The sequence below is a fragment of the Hippocampus bargibanti genome, linkage group LG19, assembly GCF_051943395.1.
Source record: "Hippocampus bargibanti isolate YZ-2025 linkage group LG19, ASM5194339v1, whole genome shotgun sequence".
Taxonomy (NCBI): domain Eukaryota; kingdom Metazoa; phylum Chordata; class Actinopteri; order Syngnathiformes; family Syngnathidae; genus Hippocampus; species Hippocampus bargibanti.
Genome location: NC_142752.1, coordinates 944,569 through 960,622, shown reverse-complemented (window position 1 = coordinate 960,622; position 16,054 = coordinate 944,569). Strand labels below are relative to the sequence as shown.

General features: G+C 48.0%; 2 protein-coding genes across 2 annotated transcripts; one reads left to right on the top strand and one right to left on the bottom strand.

Moving 5' to 3' along the window:
* Nucleotides 1-964: 964 nt before the first annotated feature.
* Nucleotides 965-9,722, bottom strand: sec63 (SEC63 homolog, protein translocation regulator). The gene is made up of 19 exons (XM_089022342.1): nt 9,460-9,722; nt 8,333-8,432; nt 8,110-8,224; nt 7,514-7,626; nt 7,368-7,429; nt 7,185-7,243; nt 6,253-6,303; nt 6,055-6,163; nt 5,865-5,959; nt 5,632-5,764; nt 5,471-5,563; nt 5,103-5,393; nt 4,938-5,020; nt 4,293-4,361; nt 4,075-4,230; nt 3,838-3,999; nt 3,531-3,731; nt 2,324-2,428; nt 965-1,654 (listed from the first exon to the last, which is right to left on the bottom strand). The coding sequence occupies exons 1-19, from the start codon at nt 9,581-9,583 to the stop codon at nt 1,514-1,516; spliced, it is 2,262 nt and encodes a 753-aa protein (XP_088878468.1). The 5' UTR covers nt 9,584-9,722; the 3' UTR covers nt 965-1,513.
* Nucleotides 9,723-9,900: 178 nt separating this feature from the next.
* asb2a.1 (ankyrin repeat and SOCS box containing 2a, tandem duplicate 1) lies at nt 9,901-15,685 on the top strand. The gene is made up of 9 exons (XM_089022343.1): nt 9,901-10,284; nt 10,470-10,691; nt 11,251-11,420; nt 12,255-12,410; nt 12,483-12,728; nt 12,792-12,963; nt 13,036-13,606; nt 14,302-14,455; nt 14,531-15,685. The coding sequence occupies exons 2-9, from the start codon at nt 10,477-10,479 to the stop codon at nt 14,665-14,667; spliced, it is 1,821 nt and encodes a 606-aa protein (XP_088878469.1). The 5' UTR covers nt 9,901-10,284; nt 10,470-10,476; the 3' UTR covers nt 14,668-15,685.
* The last annotated feature ends 369 nt before the right edge of the window (nt 15,686-16,054 follow it).

Below are 16,054 nucleotides of genomic sequence, written 5' to 3'. Positions count from 1 at the left end.
GCTCACCCACAGAAAAATCTATCCTTGTAAAGTGACCTTGAGAGTTTCGAAAGGCGCTTACAAATGAAATGTATTATTATTGTTATTATTTTTGTTGTGCGTTTTTGCGCCTGTCATGGGGCAGAATTTTCACAGCCTCGATTTGTTCAGCGTTAAGGTTGGTGCTGCGGATCTGTCGCAGCTTGGAATTGAAGCGGATTTACGTGGGACAGGAGATGTGAGACTGTAAGACTGTAATCTTTTCGTCAATGGATGCAACAGGTTTGTGTTTGCTTTCAACACTTAGCTTGTCGCAGACGTGCACATTCCACCATGATGTTCCCTGATCCACTGGTGAAAAGGACGCTTTGATGCTCTTATTTCATTTAGAACTGCTTCATATGACAAAGAGGGTGCAGAGTTCTTAAAATGGATGACTCTCTGTGTCTCTGTCACATTATTTGTTATTTAGGATTTTGTTGTTTTGACTTCAAGATGGCGCCGCGAGAGTGGCTGCCTTTACAGCAGCTCCTGTATTGTTTTTCTACTTCTTTTTTTCCCCTTCATCATCCTTTCAAAACTTTGCTGCTGTGAAATGTAAATTTCTCCACTGCGAGACGAATAAAGGTACATCCAATCCAATGACGTCCATGATCCACTGGCGAAACGGACGCTTTGATACTCTCCTCTTCCATCTAGAACTGCTTCGTGTCACAAAGAGGGTACAGCAAGTGCTGAAGAATGTGTCTTTGTATTGTCATGTTATTTGTTAATTTTTTTTTGTTGTTGTTTTGACTCCAAGATGGCGCAGCGAGAGTAGCTACCTTTACAGTAGCTCCTGTATTTTGTTGTTCTACTTCTTTCTTTCCTTTCCTCACTTTGCTGCTGTGAAATGTAAATTTTTCCACTGCGAGACTAATCAAGGCTCGTCCAATTCAATCCATTTCGACGTTTGACCGTCCTCCATTGCATCCTGGGGCCAAACTACAAAAATGTTCATCGCTTTAATGAGGAAAACAAACAGCCTTCCATAAGATTGTTGTCCGAACGTACGCACGCGGTCATTCCGGGCGCTGCCAACGGCCACACTTATGACCACTTGAGTCACTTTGCACGCCGACTCGTCACAGAGCCGACTGAGGCGCCCGTCTTACCCTTTTGGGCGGGGCTTCGCGAGGCGATTGGTGACGATGAGATGTTTTAAACATAGCAGAAGGACGAATGGAGACGCATCGTGTCCAGTTCGAAAAGTCCATTTGATGTTTTGTCCGGCGATTGAAGCCTTTTTTCGGCAAGGGTATACGCCAAGATGGCCGCCGGTCGCCGCTCCGTTGCACCTGTACACATTCTCACCGGGGTTAGAAACGCAACAAGCGCTAACATAGAAAGATAGAAAAGAGGCGTGTCGGGGGGGAAAGTGTAGAAAAATGTCCCGGCGGAGTCTTTTGTGTTGAGGGAAAAGGGGGGGCGGCGGCGGTGTGGGTGTGAACAGCGTTGGCGTGATGCGCGGGCGAGACGGCGGAGTTTGTGTTCTTCAGTCGTCGTCCTCGTCGTCGCCGTCTTCGCTTTCCTCGATGCCGTCGCTGTCCTCTTGCTCCTCGTCCTCCTCCTCCGTGTCGGGGATGTCCCACTGGGGGTGGTTGTCCAGCATGGCCTTGGCCTCGTGGACCTCCAGCTGCACATGCGAATGAGTGATGACACAAATCTATATTGGCGATTTATTTGCTATTCATTAGCTCGCTGGCTAGCTGTTGGCTATCTGTTGGTTATCTATTAGCTATTTATTCACTATCCAATAGTTGGCTAGCTAGCGTTCTATCTATCTGAGTTACTTTCGGGATGAGTGAATGCTGGCGCGTGTGGCTGCCGCTGCTTACCCACAGAAAAACTGATCCTGTGACTGTAAAGTGACCTTGAAAGTTTTGAAAGGCGCTTAGAAATCAAATGTATTATTATTATTATTATTATTATTTAGCTGGCTACCCAGCGAGCTATCTAGCTATCTATCTAACTGGCTATCTAGCTAGCTATCGAGGTGGCTTCCTAGCTAGCTAGCTATTTGATATCTATTAGCTATATAACTAGCAAGCTCTCTATGTATCAGTTATCTATTAGCTATCTAGCTAGCTTTCTATCGATTTGAGTTACTTCCGGGATGAGTGTAAGCTGGCATGTGTGGCTGCCGCTGCTCACCCACAGAAAAACTGATCCTGCGACTGTAAAGTGACCTTGAGAGTTTTGAAAGACGCTTAGAAATGAAATGTATTATTATTATTAAGATGATAAATGACTCGCTCAGTTGCCACCGTTGCGGACAACATAGCAAAGAGCGACTCGGACTCACCTTGAGCGGTTTGATCTGGTCCAGTCCCAAGTAGGAATCCGAACGGAGGATGACCGAATATTGGTAGTTGCCCGTTTTGGATGGCGCCGGAAACTTCAGCTCCACCTAGGCCAAAAAAAAAAAAAATAATAATCAATGAATTTGTTCGGGTTTGGTTGTTATTGCCGATAAAGCGCTGGTCAGACCTCCAGTAATGTTTTTTTACCTTCCACAGCATTTCCCCTTTTCCCATGTTGTTACAGCTTCAGCACTATATAAATCAATGTTTGTATTGTATTGTGTACAGCTGCCCCCATTTCAAGCTCCGATAACTGCAGACCCATATAACTTAGGAATTAATGATTTGTTTTATCATGAGAAAATCTATTAGCTATATAGCTTGCTATCTAGCAAGCTATCTATTGGCTGGCTGGTTGAGTGAACGCCGGCGTGTGTGGCTGCCGCTGCTCACCCACACAAAACCTTATCGTGTGACTGTAAAGTGACCTTGAGAGTTTTGAAAGGCGCTTAGAAATAGAATGTATTATTATTATTATTATTATTATTATATATTATTATCAAGAAGAGTCTAAAGTTTCTCACGCTGAATTGAATAATAGTACCAATACTACTACTACTGATAATAATAATAATAAATTTAATTTCTAAGCACCTTTTAAAACTCTCAAGGTCACAGGACAAGGTTTTCTGTGGGCGAGCAGCGGCAGCCACATGCGTCAGCGTTCACTCAACCCGGAAGTAACTCAGATAGAAAGCTAGATAGCTAGCCAGCTTTCTGTCTATTTTAGTTACTCTATTTGAGTAGTATTTGACTAGCAAGCTAGCTAGCGAGCGAGATAAATTAATTATCTATTAGCTAGCTAGCTAACTTTCTATCTATTTGATTTTCTTTTTGGGGGAGGGGGGAGGGCGCATGACAAGCCCCCCAAACAATGTTTGTGTCTCTAGTTCCATCCCTGGCACTGATTTCACCTCATGAGCCAATCTGATTACCTCCCTGGCTCTGGTTTCACCCAATTAGCCAATCTGATGACCTTCTCCACTCCGATTACCTCTATCGGTCTGTCCCTGTCTCTGATTTCACCTCTTGAGCCAATCTGATGACCTCTATTGTTCTATCCCTGGCTCTGATTTCACTTCCTGGGCCAATTGGATGACCTCTCCGCTCTTAATTACTTCTATAGTCGTGTCCACGCGTTGGACTCACCTCCTCGGTGTCCTTGAGCGTGCAGACGTGGTAGGGCATGGAGACGAGGGTCTGGTCGCGCCTGTCGGCGATGTAGAGCCACCACCACTCCTGCTTCTCTTCGGGGTAGTAGAGGCTGTAGGCGGCGTGCGTCACCTTGGACTTGGTCTCCAGCAGGGCGCGCTCACGCCGCTGGATGCTCTGCTGCAGTGACTTCCATTCCTGGCAAGGAAGGAACGCGGAGATGAAACTCATCCCTGGCTCTGATTTCACCCCATTAGCCAATTGGATTAGCTGTCACGCGGGGACTTGAATTGGATTTTCTCACCTCCTCGTCGTCGGCGGCCATCTCGTCCACCTCGGTGTCGCTTTGCTTGTCGCTGTCGTCGTCTCTGTCGCGGGCGGCGTATTTGTTGCCGTCGCCCTCGTCCGACTCGCTGCCTTTGTCCGAGACCTCCTCCTCGTCCTCCTTGACCGCCGACGGCGCCTCCTGGAAGGTACGCGCCAAGCATCAGCGTTGGGTCGCGCCTTCCTCCGCCAAGAGCGATCCACCGCCTTGACTTACGTTTGGCGCCACGCTTCCGTTGGCTTGCTTGGTTTTGCCCGGCGCCGGCGTGGTTTTCTTCTTGGTCAGTTTTTTCTTCTTGGACTTTGCCATCTTCTTGGCGCCTTTGTTCTTGTTCTGCCACACTTGCTTGCCTTTCGCTTTACTGGCGTCTCCCTGACAAACGCCACGCCAAATTAATGTGCTGAATTGTCAATAAAGGTTTTGACGGTCCTTACCACTTCCTCGGCGGGGGCCGTCTCCGCCCCGGGACACGGTAAGGCTTCCTGTTCCTTTTCAAACACCTCCTGAACAAACGAGGAAGCCACCGTGAGTACGCATTTGAACGATGCACGACTTGAGGAGCCGGTCGCGGCTTGGAATTGAAGCGGATTTACAGTATGTGGGACAGGAGACGTGAGCCAATTTCTTTTTCGTCAATGGATGCTACAGCTTTGTGTTCGCGTTCAACATTTTGCTAGTAGCAGAAAGTGAACGATTCACCATGAGGTTTCTGATCCATTGGTGAAAAGGACGCTCTCCTCTTTCATCTAGAACTGCGTCATACAACTAAGAGGGGGCTGAATGTATTTAAGATTGAATTTGTGTTGTAATAATAATAATAATCCATTTCATTTCTAAGCGCCTTTCAAAACTCTCAAGAACACTTTACAGGCTAAGTTTTTCTGTGGGTGAGCAGCGGTAGCCACACGCACCAACGTTCACTCAACCCGGAAGTAACGGAAAAGCGCTTATAAATGAAATGTATTATTATTATTATTAATCCAAAGGCAATAAGCAACAGCTCCCTCTAGCGGTCATCCTGAGAAGTGTATCTGTTTTCAAGATGGTGGACAAGGAAAGGAGCACGATTGGACGCTTACCACCATTCGCTTTCTGGTCAAGGTGACCGTCACCGTGACGATGGAGCCCGCCGTGATGTTGCTGCTGTCTTCGTCGTCGAGGACTGCGTGGACGGACGGACGGATGGACATCGGGCGTCACAACAAGCCAAGATCGACATGCACGTTTTTGTTTAAAAGGTGGACCTTGCAGTTTGGTCTCCATGGTGATGTGAGGGAAGTTTCCCAGCACGGCCATGACCTCGTCGTACTTGTCGGCCAGGAAGTGCAGCATGCTACGCCGGTCCGAGTCTTTGAGTCTGGCCAGGTCCTGCAGAGTCCGGACTTTGTACTTCTTGGACATGCAATAACGGAGATGCTCCTCCTCGAAGTAAGGCAGCTGCAGCAGGGGCGACTTGGACTCCTGCAGGCCCTGCACGACCATCTGGGTCAGCTTCATGCAGTTCTCGATGGTGACCAGGCGGGGAGCGTGGAAACCTGCCAAGACATGGAAAGTCATTCATTGTCGGGACGGACGGACGGATGGATGGACGGACGGACGGAGTCCCGCCGACCTCCTCTGCTGTTGGCCATCATGGTGAGCTGGCAACCCACGTTGATCATCTCCTGCAGGAGAGCCGGACTCTTCCTCACTACGAATCTCTGATCTAAGGGCGAAACGGCGTCCAGGTTAAGAAGACGTCTAGCGGACGGACGGACGGACGGACGTCCTGACCTTCCCGAAGCTCCTCGGACACGTCCATTCGCGCCAGGTGGGAGAGGACCAACACTCGGGCCTTCAGGCTGTACGGGTAACAGAAGGGAGGCTCCTTCTTCTTCACGTTGATGTTTCCTAGCTCGCAAATCAACTACGAGGCGTGCAGACAATAAAAAATGAATCGGTGTTCCATCGAAAGGACGAATCGGCGTCCACCAAAAAAAAAAAAAAAATGGCGACGAGGATCCCACCAGGGGCACTTTGATGTTGTCAGCAGGTCGGATGGTGGCTTCTTTGTTGCTGCGAGGGTCAAACTCAAACGCCGCTGTTAGCACCATGCCCAAACCTGGAAATAAAGTCAAAAACAAAACTTGGGGACGGGGGGACAGGAGGACAGGGGGGACGGGGACGGTCTCCAGGGGGACCATAGGAGGCGCGTACGCTTCATGTTCATGTTGGGGGTCTTGTACATAAAGTGCATGAAGAGCTGAGTGGTGTTGATCAGGATCTGGTCTCCGCTGTATCGGATGGAGCGGTACCACCACGTGCCCTGACGTGCACAAAACATACATTAAATTCATTTTTAAAAAATTATATAAAATAAAAACATTTGATAACGGGGGAGTGGGGGCTGCTCACCACCACAACGGGAAGGATAACCATAAAAGCCAGACCGTACACCAACAAGACCTAAAAAAAGAGACCATTCAGCGTCAACTGTTCCACTCATAATAATAATAATAATCATCATCATAATCATAATAATAATAATACATTTCATTTCTAAGCGCCTTTCAAAACTCTCAAGGACAGTTTAGTCATTTTTTTTTGTGCGGGTGAGTAGCGGAAGCCATTTGCGCTAGCGTTCAGTTCACTCTACCCGGAAGTAACACAGCAGCAGCTAGCTAGGTAGCTGGCTAGGTATCTAGGTAACTAGCTAGCTCGATACATCAAGAAATAAATAAAATACATAAATAACTACATCAACAAAGAAATAAATAAAATACATAGATCAATATATATATATATTGAAATAGATCGGTAGCTAGGGTAGGTAGCTGGCGAGGTAGCCAGCTAGGTATCTAGGTAGCTGGCTAGCCAGATACATAAACAAATAAATCAGATACATAAATAAATAAATGAACACACAAATAAAATACATAGATCAATATATAAACAGATGGGTAGCTAGCTAGGTATCTAGGTAGCTACTGTAGGTAGGTTTGCTGCTATGAAATGTACATTTCTCCACTGTGAGACTAATAATGGCAAATCCAATCCAATCCAATAAAACAAGTTTATTATACGTATGTACAGTTTATTTCTGTCATTACAATACAATAGCACATTTATTATACATAAAAGAAGGTATATTTTGTGTAGTTTTAAGGCTTATGTAGTAGAAAATTATGGTTTATGGGACATGGAAACGCATTATTCTCATTTTAATTGTTTCCTATGGGAAATTAATGTTTGGATGACACACTTATCGCCTTGCACACACTTTCTGGGAACAAATTATGTTCGTAACCTGAGGTATCACTATATACTAAAGTGATATAAATAAATACCAGCATGGAGTTCTTCTGGTCTACAATCCAGGCGGGTAGAGCGATGCCAAAACTGGTTGCTGCAAAGGAGACCAAAGAGGTTCGGGTTAAAGGTCGACTTTGGGATCCAATCGCTCCAAGGGTCACAACTCATTTGCCAGGAGGGTCACGGGTGGGAGTGGGGGGGGGGGGTCATCAACTCACCGCCTGGACCATCCGGGTTGCCGTACATTTCCCAGTTCTTTCGCGACTGCTCATTGGTGAGACTGCGGGCAAACAAAGACGATATAAAATGGAGGAAGAAAAAAAAAAACGCGGTGGACAAGCGGGCCGCTGCGAGCGACACGTACGCGGCGTAAGCTTTGGCGATCCGCATGAACGTGGCCTCGTCGCCGCCTCTGTCCGGGTGGAATTTCAACGACAGGACGCGGTACTGCTTCTTGATTTCCGAGAGCGACGAGCCCTGCGGGGACAACAGAACCAACCGCTTGATTGACAGGCAAAAACCGGGACACGACAAATCCAGGCCATAATTTATGTGGTATAATATTTGATATTTGAATGTTATCAATGAACCCGGAGAATTAAAATTTTAAAAATAGGGTCTGGAAGTCATGGTCGTAAGTTGGATGTCACCTGTATCAGCGCCTTTCAAAACTCTTAAGGACACTTTACAGTCGCAGGATAAATTTTCCTGCCGAAAAACTGATCCTGTGACTGTAAAGTGACCTTGAGAGTTTTGAAAGGTGTTTATAAATGAAATGCATTATTATTATTATTATTATTATTATAATTTTTGGGGGAAACTATTTTGCAGTTTTACAGGGTTAGAAAAGCTGCAAAAGCAACATGGAGGAGAATTTCTCGGCAACAAGCAGTCTTACAAGAAAAACATTAGAATAAGAAAATATTGTTGTTAGGAAAGCATTTGTTTGTCAAATGTTACCGGGTCCAAGTTGAGAACTTCATAAGGATTATATTCCTGGTACTCCCGGTCCAACTTGGACACTTTGTAGGCAAGCAGCAGGAAGACCAGCCAGCCAAACAAGAAGGCCGCTTTCCTGAAAAGACACAAAGTAAATATTTGTTTTCACTCACACGAATAAAGTTGGAATATTACAAAGACACATTTAAAAATATTATTTCATAAAAATGAAAAGTGGACTCACTTGAGTCTAGGGACGATACTCTGCTGGGACTTGAGCAGTCGCAGACGATACCAAAGGCATCTGCCGTGCACCCGACGCAGGCTCTTTAGACGTAATTGTTCTAAAACATAAAATAATAATAATAAAATTAAACAACGCATCATCATTTCAGCAATGTACTAACATCCCGGAGATAAGCTCCGGTCATCGCAGCTCCATCTTACACAAATCAAACAATATATCCTACACCATGGTGACTAGAAAAGTTCTAAGTTGAAACGGTCGTATGTCGAAATGGTTGTAAGTCGAAATCCATTCAAAATGTTGAATAGAGATATGGGCTAAATGACTCGCAAACTCCCCCCATCTGGTGCCATCACGCGGTCGATTGCTGTGCGAGCGTGAGATGCTGGCTAAACGGTCATAAGTCAAAATGGTCGTAAGTCGAAATCCATTCAAAATGTTGAACAGAGACCCCCTCTGGCTTCAACCGAAGACTGGGGTCGGGGAATAGGGGACTAAAAAAAAGTCGACTCCCATTTCCGGCTCTCTTCGCTCACTTCAGAGATCCGACTCTAACCAGCTCGTTCGCTAACGACACATCACTAGTGGCGTGGGAGTCGAGTGCAAAAAAATGTCGATTAAAAACCAAGTGTGTGACGACTATCATTTCCCTTTGCGCTTGTGAGGCGACTGATGTGTGACCGACGGTAGATTTGGACGAATATGTCAGTTGGAAGTGAGCAACGGGCAACACCTGACATTTCATCCTCTTTAAACACCAAATTGGCAGTGCAATGCTGCTTTTTGTCACGATTTTCACTTTAATGGATGCCCCTCTTGTTGGTTTTGACTCACTGGCAACACAGACTCGTCGTCATCATACAGTGAACCTCAAAACATGGACGAAAATGCTCGTTTGGAAAACCAGCGACATGATTGTAGGGAGAGGGGACTAGTAAAGACGAAGCACTTCACGATTACTCGTGAAGTGCTTCGTCTAGTAACCATCTGTCAACTAGTACGCAGTTGTGTTTAACTTGCGACGTGTCAACACAGAAGCTTAGCCGAAAACCTTCGTTAGCAACGGAGCATATCGTCCATTAGCTCAAAGCTAGCAAAAGAGTATGACACATCCGGGGCCTTACCAGCGTTCTGATCCCGCGGCCACAGGTAATAGGTTGCCGGGATCAAGATGAGTCCCACGAACGACGTAAGGAAGTAGAAGAACGTGTTGCCGCTGTCATCGTACTGGAACTGCTGGCCGGCCATTTCGTCAGTCGCGGCGCCGTCCGAGCGTCTTTCGCCGCCGCGGCACCTCCGTCCGTCCGACCGCCCGCTATTCTGCTACTTGCTACCGCCGCTGGAAGCCCGCTGAGTGGCGTTCACTAGCTAGCTAGTCCGCTTTAGCATCCAGACAGATCGGGGAGAAGCATACGTGGTGTACGCATGCGCAATCGGATCTTTCTTCTTCCTTGTTCACTTTCTCGTTGAAGTCGACGTTATCGCCCCCTGGTGGTGTTAATTCGCGCGTGGCAGTCGTAAAAGCCGACACTTTCCCAACATGTCCTGACACAACGGCCGCTAATGTGTTAAGGACGAAGTGAACTGAAATTCGAGAGCAACACGATATGTTATCAATTACTGCAGTGTTTTTACCTCTTATTCACACCACTGACCAGACTTTATTTATCATATTCCCGCATTTTCGGGTACATGACGTCACAATCAATGACCGCATTGCGCAATATACGCGTATATTCGGGAGTGCCATAGATCGCGTATTGTAGAGAGTGAACGCCATTTTGTGTCGGGGGTGTTATGACGGCTCATCAAAACACTAAAGTCGGTGTTGAAGTGGACGTGGGTGACCGAGGAGAAGGGGTCACGTGACGACTGACGAGCACATGCTGCTAAAAAAAGAAAGGCGCCCCTCACGGAGGAGCACTACTCTTGGAAACAGGGCAACTTGGGTGAGAACTTTTTCCTCTGTTCATTTTGTGCGCGTGCATGTCACAAGGTCAAAGTTGACGGACAATTTGGCTAATTCCCCAAGTTGATGTCCCTTGTTCCTTTTCCTCTCCTGAACATGAGTTGAGAAGGTCAGCGGGAAGACATTTTGTCAACAACATGTCGTCTTGTGCTTTTCTCGTCTTAGTGCCATCATGGCGGCGGCGCTAGATGATTATTCCGCTTACGGCGACCTCACCGATGACCAGCTGCTGGAGTTGGCCATCCGCCGCAGTCTGGACGACGCGCGGGCGGACCTCCTGCGGCCTCCTGACCTCAAAGTCAGCAAAGGTCAACCGGTTGCACCGGAACAGCTAGGCCACGCCCACTCCAGTTCGCCAAACCCACCTGGAGAAAAGACCCCCGACGGGTACGTATGTGGTCACTCACAAAGTCCCTTCGAAGAACTGTGTGCTCCGATTGGCTCTGATTGCCTCTCGTCTGGTGTGTGAGTTGCAGAGAAACGTTTGACGGCACCGTCAGCCGTTTCACCACCGGCGGCGGGAAGAAGATGGTGGCTTGATTTGCTTTGGCGGGCCGAGTAACATCATGTGGAGGGCCAAATTTGGCCCCCGGGCTTTGATTTGGGCACCTGTTATGTAAAGGATTAGCCAGCTAGCTGAATAGAAAGAGAGCTCGCTAGCTAGCTGGATCGCTAGCTAGCGCACTAGTTAGCTCGATCATTAGCTATCTTGCTAGCGAGCTATCGATCTCAGTCGCTCGCTAGCCTGTTAGCTAGCTAGCTCGATAGATGAGCATGGGATTTCACAAGTTTGATTTGCTTTCATGGGCCGAATAAAATGATGTGGTGGGCAAGATTTGGCCCCCGGGCCACAACTTTGACACCAGTGACTTCACCCCTATGCGTGATTCCAACGTGGGCCGAGGAGGTCATAGGTCACATATGCATCATTTTCTGTGTCACTCAGGGAGGAAAAGCCCCTTTTCCAAGCGATTCGAATGGGCCACGTGGGCCGCCTGAAGGCTCTGATGGCGTCGGGCGAAATGGACCCGATAACGCCCGGAAAGCCCGGCTGGCTCGCCATCCATCAGGCGGCGTGTTGGGACCAGGAGGCGTGTCTCAGGGTGCTCCTCTCGGGTAACCCGCTCACTGTTACGGAAGCGAGGCTTGAGTAATGTTTTGTTTGTACAGTGATACCTCGGTTTACGAACCCTTGGCTTACGAACTTTTCGGTTTACGAACGTTAAATTTATGAAAGTTTTATCTTGGCATACAAACTATTTTTCGGGATACACACGGAGCTGCCACAATGAGTGTTGTGTCGTTCGCGAACGAGCCCGTTCTTCTAACAACAAAATGGCAGCGGAATTTTTTGTTCTCTATTCCCCGCCCCCAAGTGAGGGGGTGTGGTTTAAACATTAAAGAGACAGGCAGACGACAGAGAGTGAAACAATGGATAGAAAACAGTGAAATTTGGACTCATTACAAATTTGATACTTGATGCTAAAAGCTATCAACCCAGCTAAACAGAACACAATTGATGAGGAACTAGGTAAAATTATCGCAGACAAAGCACCTACCAGGGATCGTTCTTCAAGATGGTGAAAGAAGAAGGCTACCTTCCTCATCAAGTGTTTCATGCTGATGAAACCGGCTACTCCATTCCATCAATGACCATCACAAAGGTAAATAAAATGACTTTATTATACAGTACAGTTTATTTCTTTAATTATAATACCAAAGCACATTTATTATACATAAAATAAGGTATATTTTGTGTAGTTTTAAGGCTTAGAAAATTAGAAAATGATGTTTTATGGGGACCTGGGAACGGATTATTCTCATTTTAATGGTTTCCTATGGGAAATTAATTTTTGGGATACACACTTTTCACCCTAGACACTCTGTCTGGGAACCAATTACGTTAGTAAGCCAAGGTATCACTGTATTTGCGGGTGGGGGCGTGACCAGCCCAGCCAGCGATGATCAACCAGCGCACGGAGCACGCGGAAACGGCGCTACTGGTAGCGGTGGGAAGCGAGAATCTGCGATGCGCTCAACTTTTGCTGGAGAACGGCGCCGACATCGCCGCCGCCAACCGCGATCACGAGACTCCGCTGTACAAAGGTAAGAGAAATTCGAAGCAAAATGTTTTTGGCGGCCTCCTTGGAGCCGTTTCTTGATGCTGTTTCCGCCTAGCCTGCGAGAGGGACAACCCGGCGCTAGTAGCGCTTTTGCTCAATCACGGCGCGGAGGTCAACAGCAAATGCTTCCGGGGTTGGACGGCGCTGCACGAGGCGGCGTGCCGCAACAACGCCGAAATCTGCCAGATGCTCCTGAAGGCCGGAGGTCTGCATAGTCCCGCCGACGCTTACGGTATCACGCCGCTATTCACCGCCGCTCAGAGCGGGCAAATGGCTTCCCTTCGACTCCTGGTCAAGCACGGTAAGTCGGGGCGGAGGGACGGCGGATGCTGACCCGGTCCTCACCGTCCGAGCGCCGCCACAGGCGCCGACGTCAACACGCAGGCCTCAGACGGAGCGACCGCCCTCCACGAAGCCGCCAAAAACGGGCACGCCGACGTGGTGGAGTTCCTCCTCTCGCAGAAAGCCGACGCTAACGTTTCCGGGAAGGCCGGCCTGCTGCCGCTTCACGTCGCCGCCCGCAAGGGAAGCCAAACGTAAGCGCATCAACATAGCGGACGGCGCTTCCCCACCGCAACAACCGCCCGCCCCGTGTTCACCGCCCTTAGGATGGTGTCCATGTTGATCCCGGCCACCAGCAAAGCCAGAATCCGGCGGACCGGCATCAGTCCGCTGCACGTAGCCGCCGAGCACAACCGGAACCAAGTCCTGGAGACGCTGATCCGGGCCGGTTTCGACGTCAACGCCCAGCTGTGCGAGGAACGCTCGCGGTTGTACGAGGACCGGCGAGCCACGGCGCTCTATTCGGCGGTCGCTAACGACCACGTGGACAACGTGGAGGCGCTACTGGACGCCGGCGCCGATCCCAACTTGGACGTTTTGGGCCCGCTGCTGTTGGCGGCGCGGCAGGGATGCGTGGAGAACGTGACCCTGCTGGTGGAACACGGGGCGGACGTCAACGCCCGTGTTCCCACCCTGCCCAGCGCCTTCCCCGCCGTCTTCATGTTCTGCGTGAAGAACCTCCCCCTCTTCAAGTTCCTGCTGGACAACGGCGCCGACGCCCTCTCCTGCTTCCGCTGCGTCTACGGCAACGGGCCGCATCCGCTGCTCCAAGCCGCTCGCTCGCATCGGGGGCACCTGAGAGACCCTGAAGTACATCGCCCGACGGGCGACGTTCAGGTGACCCGGATTTCACCTGCCCCTTTAGAAGCCACCCTGATCCGAGTTCCACAGATTATTTTCTAGCTGGCTATCTCTTGGCTATCTAATAGCCAGCTAGCTAGCTTTTTATTATTCTGGGTTGAGTGACCCCGAAGTGAGTTAGCTAGCTATCTATCTATTGGCTAGCTAGCTGTCTTTCTGTCGGCTATCTAAGAGCTAGCTAGCTTTTTATTTATTTGAGTTATTCTGAGTTGAGTGACAGTGAACCGAGTTACTCAGTCTATTTTTTAGCTAGCTGGTTAGCTGGCTATCTCTTGGCTAGCTAGCTGGCTATGTGTTGGCTATCTAAATCTGCATTTAGTGTGAATATTTCTTGATTTACTTATCTCGGTAGGTAGCTAGCTATTTGCTATCTATCTTGTTATCTGGCTGGCTATCTAGCTAGCTATTGCATCTATTAGCTATATAGCTAGCTGTCTATTATCTAGGTATTCGCTGGCTAATAGCTATCTATTCACTAGCTAGCTTGCTTTCTATTTGAATTACTTCCGGGTTGAGTGAACGCTGGCGCGTCTGGCTGCCGCTGCTCACCTACAGAAAAAAACTTATCCTGTGACTGTAAAGTGACCTTGAGAGTTTTGAAAGGCGCTTACAAATAAAATGTATTATTATTATTATTTTCAACCAAAATATTTCTCCACTCCCTCCCCCAGTTCTGCGAAATGATCTCGTCGCCCAGCATCAGTCGGTGGGCGGGGCCGATCCTCGACGTGCTATTGGACTACGTGGGTCACGTGACCCTGTGCTCCCGTCTCACGGCACATTTGGAGAGCTACGACGGCTGGAGCGCCATCAAAGACAAAGCCGGTGAGCAAGCCCCGCCCCCCGCAAAAAAAAATCAAGTACCGCAAGCGAGAATTGAAGTCACCTTTTTGCCCCCAGCGTTGCCGCGGCGACTCCTACAGCTGTGCCGAATCCGGATCGAGCAGCTAGCGGGACGCCGCCGCCTCAGGAGTTTGCCGCTTCCCGCGAGTCTGATCCGCTTCCTGGAGCATCGTGAAGCTTCGTTGGATTTGTGAACCGGCGCGCCTCTGCTTCACTTTGACTTTTTTCCTCGCCAGACTTTGACCGCGTTCCACGTTGGAGTCACATCATCTGTCGCCAGATGATTGACAGCTTGTCAGAACCGCCACGCGTTGGTGGATTTATGCTAAGAATTAGCATCAAGGATACCCGGTCAGCTAAAGCGCAGCAACGTATAATACATGAATACTCACCGGCATAGATTCTTTATCCTCCCTATCGCGCGACTCATCTCTCTGTGCTGCACTGAGGAAAGGTCGATGAATGACTTATGCTGCCACCATGTGGCCAAAGTGTAATAATAATAATAATCATCATAATAATACATTTCATTTGTAAGCACCTTTCAAAAGTCTCAAGGTCACTTTAAAGTCACTGGATCAATTTTTCTTTGGGTGAGTAGCCACAGCTATCTATCCAGCGAGCTGTCTATCAGATATTTATTAGCTCGCTATTTAGCTGGCTGTTATTTATCTAGCCAGCTAGCTATTAGCTAGGTTTCCATTATCTGAGTTACTTTCGGGTTGAGTGAACGCTGGCGCATTAATTCTGTCCAATTATTTTATGAGTATGTTTTTTTTTTAATGAATGACATTATTGTACCACAGAGTGCTGTTTTTTTCTTTAAAAAAAAAATGGCGGCAGCAGAGGGGGCGGGGCCTCATTTGCAGTCCGTCCAATGGCGAAAGCCACTGCGGATTTGACAGTTTTGGTTGATAATGATGATGATATGATGATGATGACATCCTTCCTGTCAACACGGTTGGAGGTCTCAGTAACAGGAAGTGATGTCATCACAATGATCACATTCCTTTTCAAACACAAACTTCCTGTTTGGGGAACCATTTTTTTTGCGCTGCTTTCATTTCCGGACTTCTTACATAAATAGACAAATAGCCGAGTTTTTATATATATAGACATATATATTTTTTTTGCCTTAGCTTTTTTTTTCTTGGTAGAAGAAGAAGAAGAAGAAGCAAAGATGTCCAATTCCATGTCGTAAGTTTGACTTTTGAGGAGACGAGGCGACGCTCATCTGGCGGCCTTGTGACGGGACCTTCGGCGATATTCGGGGAGATGATGGAGGATCCAGGCCGCCGGCGCCAACATGGCTACCGTAAACACCGACATGACAAAAAAGCTTTGCTGGAGCAGACAGAAAAAAAAAACAAACGTCCATTTTGTTAATTTGAAGTCGGTCACTCAACCCGGAAGTAATGCAAATAGATAGAAAGCTAGCGAGATAGCTTATAGATACCCAGCTAGCTAGCGAATTGATAGCCAATAGATGGGCAGCTATCTAGCCAGCTAGCTAATAGCTAGATAGCTAACAGATAGCCAGCCAGCTAGATATCTAATAGAGAGCTAACAGATAGCCAGTCA

Coding starts and splice junctions, on each gene's coding strand:
- sec63 (XM_089022342.1), bottom strand. CDS start 9,583: ATGGCCGGCCAGCAGTTCCAGTACGATGACAGCGGCAACACGTTCTTC. Junction 5,394..5,470: donor GATGGCCAACAGCAGAGGAG/GTCGGCGGGACT, acceptor ATGTCTTGGCAG/GTTTCCACGCTCCCCGCCTG. Junction 4,000..4,074: donor ACGGAAGCGTGGCGCCAAAC/GTAAGTCAAGGC, acceptor CGTACCTTCCAG/GAGGCGCCGTCGGCGGTCAA.
- asb2a.1 (XM_089022343.1), top strand. CDS start 10,477: ATGGCGGCGGCGCTAGATGATTATTCCGCTTACGGCGACCTCACCGAT. Junction 12,729..12,791: donor TCGACTCCTGGTCAAGCACG/GTAAGTCGGGGC, acceptor GCGCCGCCACAG/GCGCCGACGTCAACACGCAG. Junction 14,456..14,530: donor CGCCATCAAAGACAAAGCCG/GTGAGCAAGCCC, acceptor TTTTGCCCCCAG/CGTTGCCGCGGCGACTCCTA.